Source organism: Ascaphus truei, chromosome 2 (assembly GCF_040206685.1).
Source record: "Ascaphus truei isolate aAscTru1 chromosome 2, aAscTru1.hap1, whole genome shotgun sequence".
Classification (NCBI taxonomy): Eukaryota; Metazoa; Chordata; class Amphibia; order Anura; family Ascaphidae; genus Ascaphus; species Ascaphus truei.
In genome coordinates this window covers 402,621,657-402,643,085 of record NC_134484.1, presented here as the reverse complement: position 1 = coordinate 402,643,085, position 21,429 = coordinate 402,621,657, and the positions used below count along the sequence as shown (strand labels likewise).

General features: G+C 40.4%; 1 protein-coding gene across 1 annotated transcript in view; it reads left to right on the top strand.

The window, feature by feature from the left end:
* The window catches only part of VPS50 (VPS50 subunit of EARP/GARPII complex), a 269,783-nt gene that overhangs the window by 192,129 nt on the left and 56,225 nt on the right, over nt 1-21,429 (top strand). Inside the window, exon 20 of the mRNA XM_075587338.1 lies at nt 16,877-16,983. Coding sequence (XP_075443453.1) covers nt 16,877-16,983 — 107 coding nt within the window. The remainder of the gene's footprint in view (nt 1-16,876; nt 16,984-21,429) is intronic.

The following is a 21,429-nucleotide window of genomic DNA, read 5'->3' as shown; positions in this document are numbered from 1 at the left end:
CGTCCCCACACTTCCTAAAATAAACTATATAGAGTTGATAAGATTTAGGCACCTAGTGACTGGAATGGTGTACTGGTGTCAGACCAACAGGATTAGAACCCACAACCAGTGCTTTTCTAAGTAGCAGCTCTAGCAGTGTGAGTTAAATAAGCTGATGGCTAGCACTGCCTACTAGCATATCTCCAAGGGATATCTATTTTATTGATTGTAACGTTGAAAAGTATACAACACAAGACAGAAAGCCACAATGCTACATTCAATATGACAAATTATATAGAAATAAAGAAATGCCAGGCGCACACAAAAACAAAACTATATAGAAAAAATAAAAATATACTTAGCAATAATAAAGGTGCGTGCAGAAGGACAGGGAACACCAACCAGTCCAGTTGATACACAGCAACAAAAAGGCCACAGCACTCTCCAGTAGATAATAGTGGTTTAATGAAACATCAGGCAACCAATGTACCCCAAAGCAACACACGTTTCGGACCAAAACATGAGAGCTTGAGTAAGGACCTGTCACGGATGCTCACTACAACCTGGACTAGACCGCAGGGCCGAGGTGGGGGATATATATAACCGCCGCCCTACAACCACGGGGCCAGGTCCGGATAGCAGAGTCAGGGATGTGTAGCCGGGTCAGGGTAGGAGTGTGTAGGTAGGTCGGAGTACTTGACGTGGTCCGGGGTTGGAAAAAGAGAAGAATAGTCATAGTCTGTAAGGCGTAGTAGTTGGGTGGAGAGAGCAGAAGTCCAAAAACGAGCCGAAGTCCAGGGGCATAGAAGAGACAGGTCGGGTACAGGCAGGGGTCACAACAGAGATCAAGGCAGGTTCCAGATACAGGCAAACTCAGGCTGCTATGAGTACGGTGCATAAACAATGGTCTATGCTCAGCAACAAGACAGAAGGTAGAGTAGGGCGGGCGCGCTACTGCCAAGGCTTTGCCCTCTGGTACCGTAGCGGGCACACGTCTGAGGGTTTTGTTTCTTTTGCGGTCGTGCTCGCGCCTGCAGGAGTCTGCGCACCCGTCTTGGTGATTGGCGTAACGCGCCGAGGGGGCGTGAACCATGCGCGATCCTGACAGGACCGTGTTGGTCTGAAACATACGTTACTTTGGGGTACATTGGTTGGCTGGTGTTTCATTAAACCACTATTATCTACTGGAGACTTTTTGTTGCTACTGTATATGACAAATTATATAGTTAAATGTTTATCTGTCTTCTCGGTAGACCTATCTGTCTTGTAAGGTTTTCCCTTTTACAGGTCCTAACACAACCTGCAAACGGTCTCAATAGAAATGTCTGTTGAGAAGTGTCTCAATAGACTGGTAATTCGTTGATGCATAACAAGACCTGCTATTTAAAAGTAAAATCTATAGTATATGGTTTGGTGATTTTGGATTCTGAGCTTGCAGGGGTTGTGTGTGTTTGTAACCCTGAAAGGACTTCAAGTAAATATGTACTGAGGGCTATGAGGTTCTGAGGCAAGGGGAGATAAAATGCATGTTTTCTGATACACACGAGTAAGGATCTCTGGGCTGTCATATTTATACGACCCTATGCCCTGTCTATTCCGTTGAGATCCAATCAGTGAGAATTAATACTTCAAGCTTATAAAACAAACTAATAACCTAAATAAATACTAAACTAACATGACAATACGTAAACAAATGATGCAAACATTAACTACAATAATACATAATTAATACAAATACATATAAATAAATGGCAATCAAATAAAGTGCTTATCCAAGTTGGCAAAATAAGGACTCGCTCAAAATATCAAGATAATAAATTGAGTTCCTAAAATTCATTGCGACAATTTGGCATAAATTGAACGTTTTAGAATACTGTAATCAGATGCATACTAATGCACTTGTTTGAAGGGGGGGGAAGGGACCATAATTATGACCTACAATGTATGCCTTGCAAACTGAATTCCTATACAATTTATTCCTTGAATCTACTAATGGTTCCTATATAATACCAAACAAAATCAAATGGCATTTTCTCAATTGTAATGAGATCTAAATCTTCCACTTCCGCAATAAATAATGCACATTAATATAACTCCCATTTACAATAAATGACTATTCACTGGGACTTCTAAAATAAAAAAACGAGAAAACCCATAATGATCCTCCCAGATGGTCGATTATTTTAGAAATTGATTAAGTTCAATCCATTCATTTAAACCTAATGGTGTTTTACTATGAATTGTAAAAATCCAATACTGTTCTATTACCCTTACAAGCCAGAGATACCTTTATAGGTGGATACGTTATAAATACATTTCTATTTCTGGATAAGGCTAAACATTGGTAACATTTGGCGACCACGAAGGGACATGCAATTTATGGTATTATTTAAAATAAGCACTTAGATCTATGAATATCAATTAGATAAGTTATTAGGTACGTTTAGGCTGAGTCAGCCACGTACCAGCAACAAAATCACGGTAATACATATACTAATAATAAGCTTATTTTTATTGTGGTTATTGGAAAAACTCTTAAGGCTAAACATTATTGGTAACGGCTCTCTGTTGAAACCTGAGATCTCGATTACGTCTGCTAGTATCTCTAGGGATCACTTCTAAACCTCTGAAACCTAGATCTTCATGCCGTCCTGCATGCTTGTCTAAAAAATGTTGTGCCACATTATTAATTTTTATGCCAGCAACAAGTAAACATTTAGCATTTTTTTAAATACTATTCACATGTTCTCTGATACATATTGTCAGTGGTCTAATTGTCTTGCAAAAGTATTGAAGCCCACAGTAGTAATTGATCCATAAATGTCAAAATGCATGAGAATTGATCAAATGTGATACCTTATACTATTTACCAGCCATATTATCTAAAATGATTATCATGTGACATATGTTTACACATAATACATTTTCCACAATAATCGTATCCAATAGGCTTTTCTACAAAAGTATTTCTGGATTCCTTGACTTTGGGACTTTTTAATGCACTTGGGACCAAAATACTTTTAAGGCTCTTCACTTTTCTAAATACAACCTTCGGTCTGTCTTGAATAGTATCTTTCAAAATGGGATCCATCTTGAGTAGATCCGAATGTTGACCCATTCTTTTCCTAAACTTAGTTTCTGTTTACAAGAGTCAGTAATAAACATAGGTTTATTGTGAGCTCTCTTGACAGAATTTTGAACTTTTGGTACCAATAGAGATTCTCTAGGTTTCTTTCTGCCTCTAATAACAGATTTATCCACTAGCTCCCGATCATATACTTTAGCAATCTCTTAGTTAGAATTTTGGATTGATCTTCGAAATCATTCACTTGTGAGCAATTCCTTCACATTCTTAGAAATTGCCCATATGATATATTATTGAGCCAATGGACTGAATGAATACTTTGGTAACCCATATACGAATTTACATCACCTTTTTCAAAAATGTTTTCGTGGTTATCTTATTATTTTCAATCTTTTCATTCAGATCTAAGAAATTCATTTCTTTGGAGCTATTTTCAGCACTTAATATAATGTTTTTATAAATTTTGTTCAAATATGTCATAAACTATTCAAGCTCAACAAGTAACCCAGACCATACAATTAGAATATCATCAATATATCTTCTGTAGTATTGGATAAATGTTTTGATCTGATTGTCATTCCAAATATAATAATTCTCTCATGAACCCATAAAGAGGTGGAGCAGTCCCAGGGGTTCCGCCGACAGACTGGCCGCCCACACTCACTGTGCCGGATTTCCCTGTAAAAAAAACCAGTCTGTCTGTAGCTGCAATGTCTCTGTCAGGCATTAGGTGGTGCTGTGCAACACAGCTCATGCAGCACCTGGTCTGCCTTGCTGCATGCTGATACGGAGAGTGTGAGAGTCATTGTGTGAGAGTGTGAGGGTCATTGTGTGAGAGTGTGAGGGTCATTGTGTGAGAGTGTGAGGGTCATTGTGTGAGAGTGTGAAGGTCATTGTGTGAGAGTGTGAGGGTCATTGTGTGAGAGTATGAGGGTCATTGTGTGAGAGTGTGAGGTTCATTGTGTGAGAGTGTGAGGGTCATTGTGTGAGAGTGTGAGGGTCATTGTGTGAGAGTGTGAGGGTCATTGTGTGAGAGTGAGGGTCATTGTGTGAGAGTGTGAGGGTCATTGTGTGAGGGTCATTGTGTGAGGGTCATTGTGTGAGGGTCATTGTGTGAGGGTCATTGTGTGAGGGTCATTGTGTGAGGGTCATTGTGTGAGGGTCATTGTGTGTGGGTCATTGTGTGTGGGTCATTGTGTAAGAGAGACATGGGCAGGGGGGTGAAAGAGAGACATGGGCAGAGGGGGGGTGAAAGAGAAACATGGGCAGAGGGGGGGGGTGAAAGAGAGACATGGGCAGAGGGGGGGGTGAAAGAGAGACATGGGCAGAGGGGGGGGGGGTGAAAGAAAGACATGGGCAGAGGGGGGGTGAAATAGAGGCATGGGGGTGTGAGACATTGAGGGGGGGGGAGACACTAGGGAAAGGTGAGAGAGACACTGGGCAGGGAGAGTGATAGAGACACTGGGGGCAGGAAGTGACACACTGGCTGGAGGGAGAGATACTGGGAGGAGGGAGCGGTGGGGGTCTTTTAAAAATGTATTGGGGTAGTGGGGGTCTTTTAAAAATGTATTGGGGCGGTGGGGGTCTTTTAAAAATGCATTAGGGCGGTTTGGTCTTTTAAAAATGTATTGGGGCAGTGGGGGTCTATTAAAAATTATCTTGAACCAAGAAAATATTTAAGGGGTTCCATTCTGTTTTACAAAATATAAAAGGATTCCATGACTAAATTTAATTGGGAAACACTGATCTATGCTGAAATGTTGCTGATTCCTAGGTGGTCTATTATCATGATATAAAAAATGTTTGAGTGTCTCAATCCCTTGTGTGTGCCCAATACATGTATACAATGAGGCTACATCTAGAGTAACCAAAATAAACTGTTCCTGCCAAATAAATGATTGCAAAGAATTCAGTACATCCATACTGTTCCACAAATAAGAATGAAGTGCTGTTGTAAGGGGAGCAAGAAAAGTGTCAACATAATAGGATAAATTTGAAGTAATAGAATCAATCCCTGACACAATGAGACACCCAGGTGGGTTCTGAATGGATTTATGGATCTTGGGTATATGGTATAGTATGGGATTACGAGGATGATCATTGTAACTATAAATGGATTCTTTAGAAGAAAAAATACCAGCTGATTTAGCTTTCAATAGATAATCTTTCAGTATTGACAAATATAATATTGTTGAATCTTTATCCAGGCACTGATACGTGATATCACTTAACAGGCATGTAGCTTCATTTACTGTATATAGTCCTGTCGATTTTGTAGAACCATGCCACCACCCTTATCTGGTTATCAAATTTCCATTTAACGCTTTAAGAACTTGTCTCTGACATTGATCGTAGTTCTGTGTGTGATATACATTTAGCCATATTACTGTCCTATAATAAATTAATTAGGTCTTGTTGAGTTTCATGTTCTAGTCCCATAAAATTGGACTTGGATCCAAACGTTGTATTTGATATACTCTATCTTCAATAGTTTCATTCTCTTATAATAGACTGATTAAAATATCTAAAGTGTCATATTCTAATTCAGTGAAATTGGTACTGTGTATCGGTATTATTACAGAAACATGGCTAACCCATAAAACCCCTGATGCAAATATCGCCATTCAGGGATACTCCATTTTTAGGAGAGATAGGTCCAAGAGAGGAGGAGGGGTGTTATTTTATATTGCAGACACATTACAATTTACACTGTTAAATTGCCCCCCAAGCCCACCCTCTTTTGAAATTGTAGTTGGCAAAATCTGCCTCCCCTTTTCTAAGCCCATCTTGCTCGCTGGCATCTACCGCCCACCTAAAGCTCCTCTACAATCCCTGGCTGATATCACCCAGTTTCTTGGCTCCATTTCCTCTGTGAACGAGAAGAGTGAGCTGCTAGTTCTTGGGGATTTCAACTTCAACTGGCTTGACCCTAAAAACCATAAAATCCAGATACAACTCAAGTCACTTAACCTATCACAACTCATTTCCCAACCCACACGGACAAACCTGAAATAGCATAACCATTCCTTGCTAGACTGGATTCTCTCCTCAAACCCCAGCAGAATCCAATCCTCTGGCATCCTTCCTGACATTTTCAGTGACCATGCAATAGTGTACTGTGTAAGGAAAATTAAAACGCCCCATTCAAGCCCTAAAGTTCTCCTCACTAGAAAGTTTAAAAACTTTAACCCACAACAGTTTCTGGATGACCTTACCAACTGCCCATGGCACAGAATCGATTTAATTCCCGACCCTGATTCTGCGCTCGACTATTTCCAATCCGAGTTCTTAAAACTCTGCGATACCCATGCTCCACTACGCAAAATAAGGGTAAGGGGGGCCCATTGTCCATGGGTTACATCTGACCTTATTGCACTCTACCAGCTCAGGGATACCTTGTGGAAAAGCTACAAAGTAACTGGCACTACCAAGGAACTCAATCACTACAGATGCCTGCGGAACATGTGCACAAGGCAAACAAGGCACGCAAAAGCACAATATTACTCTAACAATCTCCACCAAAATACATCAAACCCAGCTAACTTCTGGAAGGTTATCAACAATATATTCCAGCCTCCTAACCATCAACAACCAAGTAATTTCACTAAGGGGGATATTACTCTGACAAACCCCACTGACACTGCAAATGCATTCAATGATTACGTTGTGAGGTGTGCCACTAACTTATTAGCAAAACGCACCCCAAACCACAAACCTGAATCTCATCCTGGGACTGCCCACATAGCCCCACCCCCTCCCAACACTGCCCACAATTTTCAATTTGGCCCATTATCTGAAGAGGAGATTACACAAGCGCGCCTCAAGCTAAAACTAAGCAGCCAATGTGGACCTGACTTACTACAATCTAGGTTCCTACAACTTTGTGCCCCAGCCATTGCCAAACCAATTGCTTCCATAGTCAACTCTATCCTGTCTGCAGGCCATATCCCTAAGACCTGGAAAACTGCCAGAGTTGTCCCAATCTTCAACAGTGGGGACAAAAACACTGTCTCAAACTACAGACCAATCTCACTTCTCCCAATTCTATCCAAAGTCATGGAAAAATGTGTCCACTCAAAATTAAGCGATTACTATACCAAGACAAATTTCCCTAGCCAATTCCAATCTGGCTTTCGTCCCAAACACTCCACCGTAACTACCCTGCTAAAAGTTTGCAATGAAATCCAGTGTGGAATGGAACGGGGACAACTCACTGGTGCAGTATTCCTAGATTTTGCAAAGGCTTTTGATACAGTTGATCATGCTATCCTGCTTAACAAACTCCAGAGCTCTGGAATAGGGAAGCATGCTTTAAACTGGTTTCAGTCCTACCTATCAGGAAGATCCCAACATGTGTCCATCTCAGGCTCTAACTCCAATCCCCTGGATATCACCTGTGGTGTCCCGCAAGGCTCTGTTCTGGGGCCCCTACTCTTCTCAGTGTTCATTAATGATCTTCCCACAGCTTGTAAGGAAGCCTCAATACACATGTATGCAGATGACACAATCCTATATGCACACAGCCATAGCCTCTCTGACCTTCAACACATACTTCAGTCTGACTTTTTGAGACTCGAAAATTGGATTTCCCAAAACAAACTGTTTTTAAACACTGACAAGACTGTAACAATGGTATTTGGGACCAAGACTAAATTTGTAAAGCTCCCAGTGACTGAGCTCCTGATTAGAACCAACGCTAATACCACCCTAACACCTGTCACTAGTTTTAAATACCTGGGCTTATGGTTTGACTCCCACTTAACATTCGGAATGCACATTGATACCAAGACCTATGCCAAACTAGGGATACTTTACAGGAACAAATCCTCCCTAAGTCTCCTGGTCAAAAAGCGTATCGCACAGCAGATGCTAATGCCAATTATTGACTGTGGAGACATAGTATATGGCACTGCACCTCAAACCCACCTTAGCAAACTTGACACCCTCTACAATTCAATTTGTTGTTTTGTTCTTCAATGCAACTACAACACACATCACTGCGAAATGCTCAAAGAACTAGATTGGTCATCACTAGAGTCTAGGCGCAAAGTTCACCTTTTCTGTCTTGCCTTTGAATTCTTTATGGGCAAGCTACCCAGCTATCTGAACAAGCTCCTCACCCCTACCACATGCAGCACTTATCACCTGAGATCAGACTCCAAAAGACTGTTCATGGTCCCAAGGCTCAACAAAGTATCCGGCCATTCCTCCTTCTCTTACCGTGCACCCCAAAACTGGAACAACCTACCAGAGACTCTCACATCCACCACCAGTTTAAGTTCTTTCAAATCTAAGGCTGTCTCACATTTCAATCTGGTCTGTAACTGTTTCATTCGCCCATAATATATATTTTTTTTAACTGTGCATGCAATGTCTTTTATATAATGTATACCCTGTTCATTTATGTAACTGTATTTGTAAACATGTATTATTTGTCTTAAATCTGTGCCCAGGACATACTTGAAAACGAGAGGTAACTCTCAATATATTACTTCCTGGTAAAATATTTTATAAATAAATAAATTATTGGTACAGTTTCTTTCTCTAGCAGTTTGACTTGATTTGGTTTATATTCAAATTATTTGAACTCTGGGAATTTTTGACCAAATGTCTATTTAGCGTCCTCTTCCTCAATTTTTGTAAATCGGTGTATAGATTGAATTTGTTCAGTTTATTCACTGGTGAAAAGGCTAAGGCTTTTTTAAAGAGATTAAATTGTGCACCTGACAAATGATGATCTGGCAAGTTATACAGTAAATGCCATTGCCTCTCAATATTTTATCTGTGAATTTCATTTCTTGTAATTTGGTTTGGCTATTTGCCCTTACTTCTAGCACCCCCTTCCCCCCCTCCCCCACCCGCCCCCTGTAGCCCCTTTTTCTCCCCCTCTCAGCCAGGGCAACTGGTTCGGAGAGCGCAGAATTTGCGACCTCCTTTTGGGAATCGCCTCCGTGGATTGATGAAAATCCTTTAAAAAAGTAAGGGACACAGAATGTGGGGATGATAGGGTTAGGATCAGTTAATGGAATGTCACCTAAAACATGGAAAGAATTAGATAATTTCAATCATATATTTGGTTTATAAACCATCGGTGCTCTATTATACCTCCCAGAGGATTTAACCCCCCTTTTTGTCATTATAAGGAGGTCTAGTTTGTCCATAATTACCCATTGGCCTCAAACTTGCGTTATTAAAATGCACCCTTTCTTAAAAAAATTTATATAGAATACTTCGTATCAGGTTGCAGATACTGTACCAATATCATCTTTTTTCTCTTTATAACCTTTGGGATGGTTAACAATATATTTATTATTTTGTTCAAATTGATCTCTAAGATTTTTTGTTAAACCTAGAATTAGGTCCATGGCACCTATATATATCCTGATTACGTGCTCAATTTTATTGGTTATTATTTTCAAAATCCACCTTATCCCTATTATGTTTATTTTTCTTTACGTTCATATGGCGGATTTCATATCTATCCAATGTATCCTGAGGTTCTTTCTCAAATACCAAAAGATCTTCATTTTTAATTGTAGCCAAAATATTCTGTCTCGTTACAATTCTCTGTGCTTAAAATTTTTGTAATGCAATTATTCTTTCATCAATCAATAATGGGATAATCTTAAAGGAACAATGACAGATAGGTTTGTGACGGTGAAGGGGTAACCAGGCTCACTAATAAAGGTCAGGCCCACTTGGTTGCCCCTGATCCATGTTTTGGGGTCCTAGAGTGTCAGCTCTTGTTCTTGACTGTCGTTTATGTAATACTGTGCCTGTATGTAAAAAATGCGACAATAAAGAATGTTTATGTTTTTGCCTTTCCAGAGTGCCAGCAAGCAGAGATTGCTGGGCTATGAGGTTCAGGGTGGGTTTTGCGGAGAAACTCTTTACAGATTGTGGCTATGTAGCGGAGATCCAGAGTTACTGGATACCACAAAAATGTAGCCGGGAATCAGGTAGGATTCTCGGATACATTGAAGCACAATGCTCAGGTCAAAATCCTACCCTGAAAACGTTCTTGCAGCTCACCGCCAGGAGTCCCTGCTTCAGCACAGACCAGAAAGGTAAAAGGGGCATAGGGAATCAAGGTATCCCCAGAACGGTACAAGGATCCCTAGTATAAAGAGGGGTGCCCAGTTCATGCCCAAGTCACCCTGACCCTGGTATAGGGCTTCAGGGGGGTGCTCAGGGTTACCACCACTCCGGGTTTCACATATACAGTACCTAAAAACATTGAAGTTTTTTCTGGGAGTTAATAGTACTTTGCTGATGTCGCAGTAATATTGAATTTACCCTACGGTTAAACAAATGAAACATTTGCCTATATAAATTTTGGGCATTGAATATAAGCAATATTACAACTCCTCTACGGGGATTTTAAAAACATTGTTTGTTCTTTGTTTTTTTAAATTAATTCACACAGTCACATTTTTTTTGATGTAATAAAACTTTATTATTTTTGTTTTTAATGAAGACCCTATATCTCCATAGGAGCCAATCAATTCCTAATACTTACCTTATCAAGACATTATCATAGAGTGCATGTATTTGAGGGTCTTTTCTTGATCCCTTTTGGGACCATACTTTGTAACCATATATTTTCCTCTATTGCACCTGGTATATAATAATTTGAAGTAATAGGAGAGCAGAATTAAAACCCATGTTTTTCAGTAACCCTGGGGGTGCTCCAGCTATAGGCTAAAGCTGCAAGGTTTATTTTGTGTAAAAATGTAAAGTCAGGTTTTTACAGTGTCGCGTGGATATGGCTAGTGAGAATAGAGAATATACGTTCTTATTCTATCCCTGACACCGAAGAAAGACTTAGACATTTTTAGCAAGACACAGTATAAAAGTATAGTTTATTAAACTGTGTTTTAAAACCGATGCTTTGTGCACAGGACATCTGGGGTTGAAAGGTCCAGAGGATGTTCAAGGTGTGATTCAATTATCCACATCCTCAGATCAAAGGGTTGCAATGTACCTGTCCTTTTGGTCTACCCAGACTGTCCGGAGTCTCTCACCGTGGGGGGCATGGAGGGAAGCAGGGGTAGAGAGGCTATATTTCACCTGCCCATGGGTTCAGTCAGATGTTTAAGAAACCCTGTTTTTGTTACTGGTTTGTCTCAGATTGGTTGCTAGGGAAAATTCTCACACTCCTGATTGGGAGGTAGAATTCTGGGACTGGAACAGAGAGGTTTTAAAAACCCTTACACAGCTCAGATTTGGAGTTTCTCTCAAGATTTTTAAGTTTTCCAGATTCCAAGATTCCAAGCAGAAAGTGAATCTCAGCCCTTTGAAGAGATAGGGGGGCTGTGGCGTTTGGAACTGCATGGTGTTTTCAGTTCCAAGACTTCTAGGGTAAGCCTTGGTGATAAGCCCCTACACCTAGAAAAGTATAGTTTTTGAACCCCCAAATTCCCAAGTAAGTGTGTCTTTTGCTGTATTTTGTGTAACATTGTGTGTTTGCCTATTCCTGTGAATAAATGTTCAATTTATTTTATTAATTCGTTTTGCTCAGTGAAATGATCCTGGTATAAAGGTGTAATTGCCTGGTCTCCCATGACAAGGTTTAAGAATGTTCCATTCTCCAAACCATATGTAGGCGTCTTCAATAATCTGAGGCCTCTTGGCAGCCTTATAACTTTGATTGATTGTTCCAAGCTAGGTAAACTAGTTCCCCGGAGGGCATAGATAATCCTGTTCAGTTTAATTAGTGATGGGTATAATTAAATTATAAATCAAAAAGGGGGTGGGTGCCAGCTAGGAAACAGTGATAATGTTAGTATATTGGAAACAGGGAAATTCCCTAGTGCTGTACTCCAAGATAAACCCCCCACCAAAAATATTTAAAAAGTATAATTTTAAGAAACACATATACAGTATATAGGACAAACAGTCCTGGATAATACCAGGAAACTAGAATTATGAAAATAATAAAAATAATTAAAAATTAAAAGTAGCCAGGTGCGAACATAGAATCAGGTCCTACAGTGCAGACTGACCAAGATAAGGCTGGGAAGAGCCCGGAAGAATTATAATATAAATATTGGGCTCTTCTAGAGATTAATTTTCTGTGTACTGGTACAGTATACTTAATTAGAGAGATGGAGATACTGTGTAACTCTATAGATCTTAATTGGAGAAGTAGAGACACATTGTCACTTTATCAAACTCTTGAAGATAATTATACACAAGCGATAAGTACAGGGTAATAACCAAGCAAATGAATATTTTGTGTAGTGCTTACACTTCTCATGGTAATGTGGGCAAAGATGTATATAATAACCCCCACACATAGCGCCTTTATTCACTTTAATTCACAATATAATAACCCCCACACATAGACCTGGTTATCTACAGATGTAGCCGCTAGTTTTAGACCACTTGCCTTGACAAATCTGTGGCTATCTCGCAGTAACGCGTGAGATGGTCCAGAGCAGGCTGAAATGGCCCATCGGATTAACAAAGCAGGGGTCCCTGCGTTTGAATGGGACTCGCAGCCTGGTACAGTGGAATTCACACAGCATGAGTCCCATTCAAATGCTAGGATCCCCGCTGTGTTAATCCGATGGGCAATTAGTCTGGCTGCAGAAATCTCGCGGCATGCTGCAGAAATCTCGCGGCATGCTGCAGAAATCTCGCATGATAGCCACAGATTTTCTATGGCAAATGGTCTAAAACCGGTGGCTGCAGCTGTATATTAAGAAGTGCAAATACTGAAAGCATCTAAATTGTAGTGATACAGTGCACAGCAAACAGAAAGCAGGGTCCAGGTAATGAAAAAAATCAATTTATTAGAATAACTTGCTGAAAAACGGAGCTCTGCCCTCCATTTTTTAGCATGTTGTTCTAATAAATTGATTTTTTTTTCATTACCTGGACCCTCTGCTCTCTGTTTGCTGTGCACTGTATCACTACAATTTGGATAACTCTGGACTCTCCAAACGGCTGCACACTTTACCAAGGAGACACAGATAAGGGAGAAAAACAGTGAGTATTTTAAATACTGTCTGAGGACTATCCCAATGAGGCTATGAGAGGTGGATTATTCCCACAACCCACTACCTTCAGGGAATAATTGTCCCCATTTAAGACAACTTTACGAGACTTTGAGATTACTCACTGGTTCATATTACTTATATTATTGTGGAATCATATCCCTTGCTTCTCTGTGTCTCCACAACAAATAGTAATCATATATAATACCATTATGAGCTCCAGTACTTGGGCGCCAAGACCACTATTTTTGCACAATTCTACAAATACTGAAAACAGCCAGTAAGCTCTGAACACAAAAGGTATCTATTTGGATCTCCAAACCTGAGCGTCCAGTGCGAGAGTGTCTAAAGTTCGCTAAGTTAGCTTGTGCCATGCAGTGAGAAAACCCCTTGCAGCTGTGATGTCTCTGCCAAAGTAGGCGTTGGGATTACCTTGGTTTTAGGGGGTATATAACTGTATGTTTTGTTACACTGGTAAGCTCTCACCTTGACAAAGACTGCGTGGCAGTCAACGTTGGTTGCTTTATTGCTGAATACAAGAGAAGACCGTGTGCCTGAATTTATCCTATACTTCATGACTTGTCTGCCTCCTCATTTTTGTATTTATTTACTTTGGTGTTACAACTTGTCTCATATGTATAATGTGTTTTTCACTGATAGCCCTTTTGTAACATCCCCTCTAAGGGCTTGATCTACAAAGCTCTGTTAAATCAGAGCTCATAACGTGACATTTTCTAAAACCGGAACGAGCATTAGGTTTCCCTGAGTAAACAAAGTATATTCAAAGCTTGTTATATGTCAAAATAACATTCAAACTTGATACTTTGTATAGAATAATGTATGTATGGATGTATGTCTTTATTTATATAGCGCCATTAATATACATAGTGCTTCACAGCAGTAATACATATGATAATCATATAAATTACAAATAATACAAACAGATCATGGGAATAAGTGCTTAAGACATAAAGTAACATTTAGGGAAATGCTTACAATCTCATTGGTAGGTAGGAAGAACGTACAGAGACAGAAGGAGGGCGTTTTGGTAAGTGCGTAAGCAAGGGGTCAAGATTTATGTATGAGGTGTATAGTATCAGTCATGGAGCTACTCGTATGCTTCGTTAAGCAGGTGTGTTTTAAGATGGGTCTTAAAGGTGGATAGAGAAGGTGCTAGTCGGATAATGAGGGGAAGGGGATTCCAGAGGTGTGAAGCAGTCCGTGAGAAAGATTTATGGTGGGTGAGGGCTTTATATACAAAGGGGGTCGAGAGAAGACATCCTTGAGTGGAACGCTCGAGATGGTGCATTGCGAAAAATTAGGGCTGAGATATAAGGAGCGGCAGAAGAGTAAGAAAAGAATGCACACAATGCGCACCAAGGATTAAAGTTAGGTAGAAAATATTTATTAAAACCAAAGATAACTGAGGGGATCCAACCCCACCTCAGTACACATACACGCTAGATCCGGGTAAATATAACAAAAATACCCACACACAGAATAGGATGTATCTATTTAGACTAGATCTAAACACTATATTACAATAAATAAATAAATATAAAGACATGAATGTTCAAAAATAAAGGATACATGGTCCCAGATATCTGCTAATAATAGAGCTGAACAACTGCCTGAGTCTGAAAGGGTGAGACGGAAACTTACACTGAAGTGCCGAGCGGGTCCCGCTGGTAAGCGTACAAGGGTCCGGACCACGCCACCACAGAGATGTAACCACCGCACGAATTTCCTGCAAGCGCCGTCTCAGCCTGACAGCATACGCGCAGAGTGACCTGCCATGACCTCTACGCGTTTCGCACTAGAAGAGTGTAAAGTTTTAAAAGTGAGGAGGAGAATTGAGTCACATTATTGTAGCACAGGGGTGGCCAACCCGCGACGGCATTTGAATTGGCCCATGTGATCGGAATCAGCCGCTCCAGATGCAGGAAGGAACTCCACCAGTTTCCTCCTCTGTCCACCGGATGTTCTGTGAGATGCAGGGCCCCAGCTCTCAGTTGCAAGGTCCTCTCACGCCATCCTTCCCCACCCTCCACCCCCCCCCCCCCACCATTGCATGCGGTCAGCACTGGATGTTTAGCCCATCTGGAATTCGGGTTTAACTTCCACATCCAACCGTAGGGCCCCTGCGCAGAATCTGGGGTCTCCCCCTCACCCCCAAGGTAACTTATAGGCGGGGTTGAGGAATTGAGTGAAAAAGGGGATGGGGGGTGGGGATTGAGTGAGAGGAGATGGGGGGAGGGGAATTGAGAGAGGGGAGCAGTAGGAATGTGGCCAGCTCAAAAAAATTATTTATTGCCACCCCTATTGTAGCATAACATTGTTATCTTCCAATAACGTGACGATTACCATTCTTGGTGGTACTCTTTTATTTAGGCACGAAATCGGACTTTTGCATAAATGGTGAAAGAAAGAAGATAGAAATAATGCCGGGAAATAACGCCAGTTATATAAATAATGCCTAAGTGTGACATTACACCCACCCAGACACTGCAAAAGCCCTTTTTCAGTGTCTGGATAGGAGCAACGCCAAATTTAGGTATAACTTAAATAAAGTAAGTTAGTGCCTGCTTTTAACTTAAATGACATTTGTGGATATGTAATGCTATGTTAATGCCTCCTTTGCATATAATTTGCATGTCTTTAATGCCCGTTCTTGTTAACGCTATACCCTTTACGCGAGGAAACATGGCTTAGCACTATGTTATTGTCCTTTAAAGGTACCCCCTTAGTATTAACGTGACATTAAGTTGGGTTAATACCACATTAAGTGACTTGACAGAGCTTTCTGGCTCTGGGCCATGCTGAGGCTATTACCAACATGGTGGCAATACAGTAATTTTGAATGGCTGTTACTGTATCATAGATGCTACTTTTAGGCAAAGTAGTTTTATTGGAAAAGCTGTTTGTGAATTGCGCCCGAAAGAATACAGAATTTTTAATTACTCCTTTAAACTTTTAATCACAAATAAAGAAAATATAGCAGGGACATATATTTTCAGTGCAAAAAGCATATTACTGTATATAGTGTACAGTACACTGCTCCTTGCAATGTTTTAGTAGTATAGTTTAGTGGTAAGAACGCTGCCTTTGAATCAGTAGAACCTGGTTCCAATCCCAGTACCTGCTTTTCTTCTGACCTTGGGCAAGTCACATTATCTTCCTATGCCTTAGGCTACGCTTATAGTGCCGGCGACGCGACGGTCGCTGGAAAATGAAATAGAGATGACTTCCAGCGATTGCGACCGCTCTGTCGCGTCGCGCTTACTATAAGCGCATGCGTTGGCGGCAATGCATTTGTTTTGCAGCGGCGTCGCTGTCGCCATTGCCGGCACTATAAGCGCAGCCTTAGGCACCAAAATTGTAAGCTCTTCAGGCAGCGAATTGTGCTTGCTCTGTATATAGTGCTCTGTGCATTGTCGGCATCATGAGAAGCAATTATTATGTACTTTGTATTGAAAATCTCTGTGCTCGTGATCTTTTCTGTGATGCATGCTGTTCCTTGCCAGACAACTCATTGAGCACAATACAATTAAATTGCAGCATATTTTTAGCCACCGCTGTGGTAGAGTAGATTTTAACATTTGAACATGTGTTGCATGCCACTTTTTCAACAAAAGGGTTGCATTCATAATTTACCCATAGTCCAGGGGCGCTCTTTTTTACATTTGATGTCTTCACAATTTGTAATTGTCCTTCATTATTAGCATTTTTAAGTGAAGTGGATATTTTCTACTTTTACTCACACTTTCCTGAATAACCTTTAGTAATTATAATTTTGTGTCTTTTAATGAAGTGTTTCAAGAGAAACCCTGAGGAGCAGGAAGAGATCAGATTATTGCCTGAACAAGGTGAATGCACCCATCTTGACAAACACTACATTGAACGTAATAAGACTTGTTGGTAAGTAAACTACTTGTGATTAATAACCTTCTATCACGCTTCAAGTTAATTTATGCCAGGCAGCTATGCCATGTTTTTGCAGTAAAGGTTACAAGTAAGTAATGTAAAAATAGTTTCTGTGACATACATAATTGAAACTGAAATTGTAAATTACATTTTCATTTTATCGTGTATTTTTCTGTAACCGATATTACTCTGAAAACACAATAATTAAAGCAAAGGGACATAATCAATATAGTAGAACATAGAAGTTAGCGCACGACTCCAGAAGAAAGGAAAGCGAAAAATAGTCCCCAATAGTATGCACTCTAGTCACCTATATGCAGTATGTACAGGTGCGCCAACGAGTATTCTAAAACTTGCCTTGGAAAATCTGGGGCAATCACCAACAAGACTCAGGTACATGCTGGGTACATGCTGCAACATTTCAGGGACATTTCTCAGAAAGACTAATGGCCCATCGGATTAACACAGCGGGGGTCCCTGGCAGTCCCATTCACCCATCGGATTAACACAGCGGGGGTCCCTGGCAGTCCAATTCACACTGAATGGGACTGCCAGGAACCCCCGCTGTGTTAATCCGACGGGCCATTAGTCTGTTTGCAGAAATGTCACTGAAATGTTGCAGCATATTCTCAGCATGTACCTGAGTCTTGTTGGTGATTGCCCCAGATAAGTTTTAGCATACTCGTCGGCGCAGCTGTACTGTAGGTATATTACTGAATTATCAATCAGTATGTTACACACTAACCCTCGGTTCACAGGCACCATCTGTCTGTAGTTGTACACTACAGTGTATTTAATGTCTGGTTTACTATTTAGCTAAACACTGATACGCTCTTTACTAATTTATTACTGATAGCTGTTATCTATAAAAATGGGTACATTACCTAGTCAACTAGCTTAAAGTTTAATTTGCTACCGGACCATACCAGCATCTGAAAAGGCTACCTGCCCTTGTACTCGGCTCATTAGGGTACTATAGCAACTATAATATTGCTTAGTGCTTCCTATGCCACCATCCTTTGTATGGCCACCTCCTAACCGTAATTATCTCGAAAACACAAGAAACTGACCAGCAACAATCTGTTTTCCATTCACATTTTTTATCAGAGTGATCCCACTACTCTAGGATTATATCCTGTTACATGCAGATTTCTGCACTAAGCATACTCCCCAATGCCCATCTAAGTGTGGGGCATTCAAATTCACTTTACAGCTGGAACCAAGATCATGTAGCACCCCGTGCCAGCCCCTCCGAGGTGCCTTCTTTTCAGCTGACCGTACTACTCACTGATCAGCTGGTACAGCCATTGACTGCTACTCTCCATTGCGAAAGCTTTTATTTGACCCCATTTATTTTACTATGTTATGAAATAATAAACTGACTTTATTTGTACCTAAAGCCATACAGTAATTTTATTTTGAACCAGGTGCCACAGTGACACGCATGCGTAGAAATACTATGACAACCATATGTGTTTCAACCAGGTTCCTATAGTGACACGCGTACTGGACAGTACCGTACAGACCAAAAAAATGTCATCATAATTTAAAGTACTGAATGTCATGCTTTTGCTCCACAAACCCTAAAAAAACTCTGGATTTCATAATGTATGGTTTGATTATTAATATTGAATATTGGCTCTTTTGGCTCTTTCTTTAGAAGCCAAGACTTCCAAGAGCCAGCCAGTTCAACAAAAAATAAACATTTTACATTTGGAAAAAGAGACTACAGTATGTAGATAGCCACAGTTTTTCCATGGCAAGAGGTCTATAACAGTACTAAACATCTGTGTGATATCGGATCGTGCACACATGAACGGGAATAAGTGACAGGTTGCATAGCTATTAGATTTTTAAGACACAATAAAACACAATAACTCGCGATCGCCCTTGAGTTTCTGTCCGGTATTGCAGACAACGCTAAATTTCAATTTCTACCATCCATAGGTGCCTAGAGTGCATACTATTGGGGGCTCTTTTAATCTCTTCCTCTCTCTGGAGTCGTGAGATACCTTCTGTGTTCTACTTTATACCCTTGCCCCTAGTGCATCCACCTACAGTATCCCTCCTCCGAGGAGTGCGGGTATCACCTTTTCTTATCTACATTATCAATATAGTTTTAAGTGAAGTGACTAGTTCTAACACTTCCTTGAGGCAATTCTCAATCATTTTCATGTTTTGCTGATATTGTTTATTTTATCACATGCTAGAGATTATTATAATCAGACAAAAATGTGTACATTATTCATTGTTCCTTTTACAGCTGGGAAGAATCTGGATCAGTGTCTGAATAGAGCCGCATACATTTTCCATCATCTCCTCACCAGAGCATTTGTTAGCAGAGAATGTCAAGGATTATCATCTTCTATGTTTTTAACTAACCTAGTTTTTTTTTTTTAATTACCTCACAAATATAAAAATCCTTTAAAATATGCACTGGTAACCAGATATGTGCATTAATAGCTGAGCGTACTTAAAGACAAATGTTGACGCAATCTGATTTGCATTAACTAGACCTTGTTCAATTCAATTTGGCACCTCTGATGGCACCTCTAACTTTAACTCTACAACGAATAGAGCTAAAGCTAGCATAAATTGAATTCATGTTTATCTACTGTACGTAGCAAATTGAGAGCATTATATGGGTGTAACAAACTTTCCCTAGTTTGTTCAATAATTTGTTTCATATGCAAACAAAAAGTGGTCAATATGTTATTGCTTAGCCAGTTAATACCTTTTAAGAGGCTCTGGATAAACTCTCCTGCCACAAGGTTAACAAGGAAGGACACAAAATATTATTTAAACAGAAACATATAAACAAAGGTCTCTTATGCAGGGGTGTGCAAACTGGGGGGCAGGAGTGAGATTTTTGTGCGGGAGCGCGGCGGTTACAGAATCCCTGCGCTCTTCCCCAAGGCATTTAAATTAAATGCCGGGGACCACACGAGGCCTTCATTCAGCCGGCTTTAGATGACATGTCGCCATTGGCAACATGGCGTCAAGTGACGCCGTGGGGTCATGTGACGTCATTTGACACCCTTTGTATGGCAACAGGACGGGGTCGTTTGACGCTGTCACAAAGGTCTGGGGGGGAGAGCAGGCAGAGGGGCGCAGCGCCAAACGTTTGCACACCCCTGTCTTAATGTATTCTAATCACTAGCCTCCTAGGCTCCTGTCTCTTCTCTGACTGAGACCAGAATGAGCCTTCCTGTGTTCTCAGAAGCCTATCTATATAGCTCCTGAGATGGGCTGCAGGTGCTAGCCCTCTGTCTTAATTAGCTGTCTGTCTTTTGAAAATGGGAGTTTCCAGCAGTCAGGCAGCATGCTTGGCAAACCTTTGTTTGTACTGCTTGTTTGTTAGTTATGGGTCTGTAAACCCCATCACAACGGGACAGAAACATAATTGAGAAAAAATATTAACAGTAAAAAGGAAATGACCAAATGTCAGCGGGATTAAATGTTCTCTGTGAATAAGTACAGTACCTACATTTAATTATTAGAAAGTTTTGCTCTACTCCTACAGTACACTATTTTGCATGATCATGGTTGTAAATTGTCAAAATGTGGACCCCAAGCCTTAGCGGTGTCATGCACACAGCTAGACTATGTGTACATTTCTGTCCACTTTCCTGCTGTTATCTTCCACCTACAGTAGGTTTGCAAAGCGTTAAGTTAATGGGGGAGCTCTCCTTCTCCCTAGGAATGGTAGACTATTTTTTTGTAATACCAAAAGTAATTCACTTTTTTTTATATAGAGCAGCAAGGTGTGTGTGTGTGTGTGTGTGTGTGTGTGTGTGTGTGTGTGTGTGTGTGTGTGTGTGTGTGTGTGTGTGTGTGTGTGTGTGTGTATGTATGTATATATATATATATATATATATATATATATATATACACACACAGTGGTCGACAAATCACCAAAAAAATCTACTCGCCAAACAAAAAAATCTACTCGCCACTTAGTACCACACGGGTGCTGCTTGGGCCAATCGGAGCTCGCCACGATGTTAAATCCACTCGCCCGGGGCGTGCAAATGTATAGGTTTGTCGAACACTGTATATGTATATATATATATATATATATATGTATATATATATATGTATATATATATATATATATATATATATATATATATATATATATATATATATATATATAATTTGCACCCGCTGTAAATTTTAGAAATAAAACCATGTTAAAGTAGATCTGACAACAGAGGGTTAATATGACTATATACCATTGAAGGGGGTGAGTAAAAGTTTAATAAAAAATGTAATACTAGTGTGCGTGAGCAGGGGGTCGCCGGAGCAGAACCGCGTTGATTTGAGGTCCGGGGACCCCTGGCTTCCCGAGATACAGGCCCCGTTATGGGGTGCCGGTATCTCCTATGCATTTAAATCCCACAGTCACATGACACTACACTATTTTGCATGATCATGGTT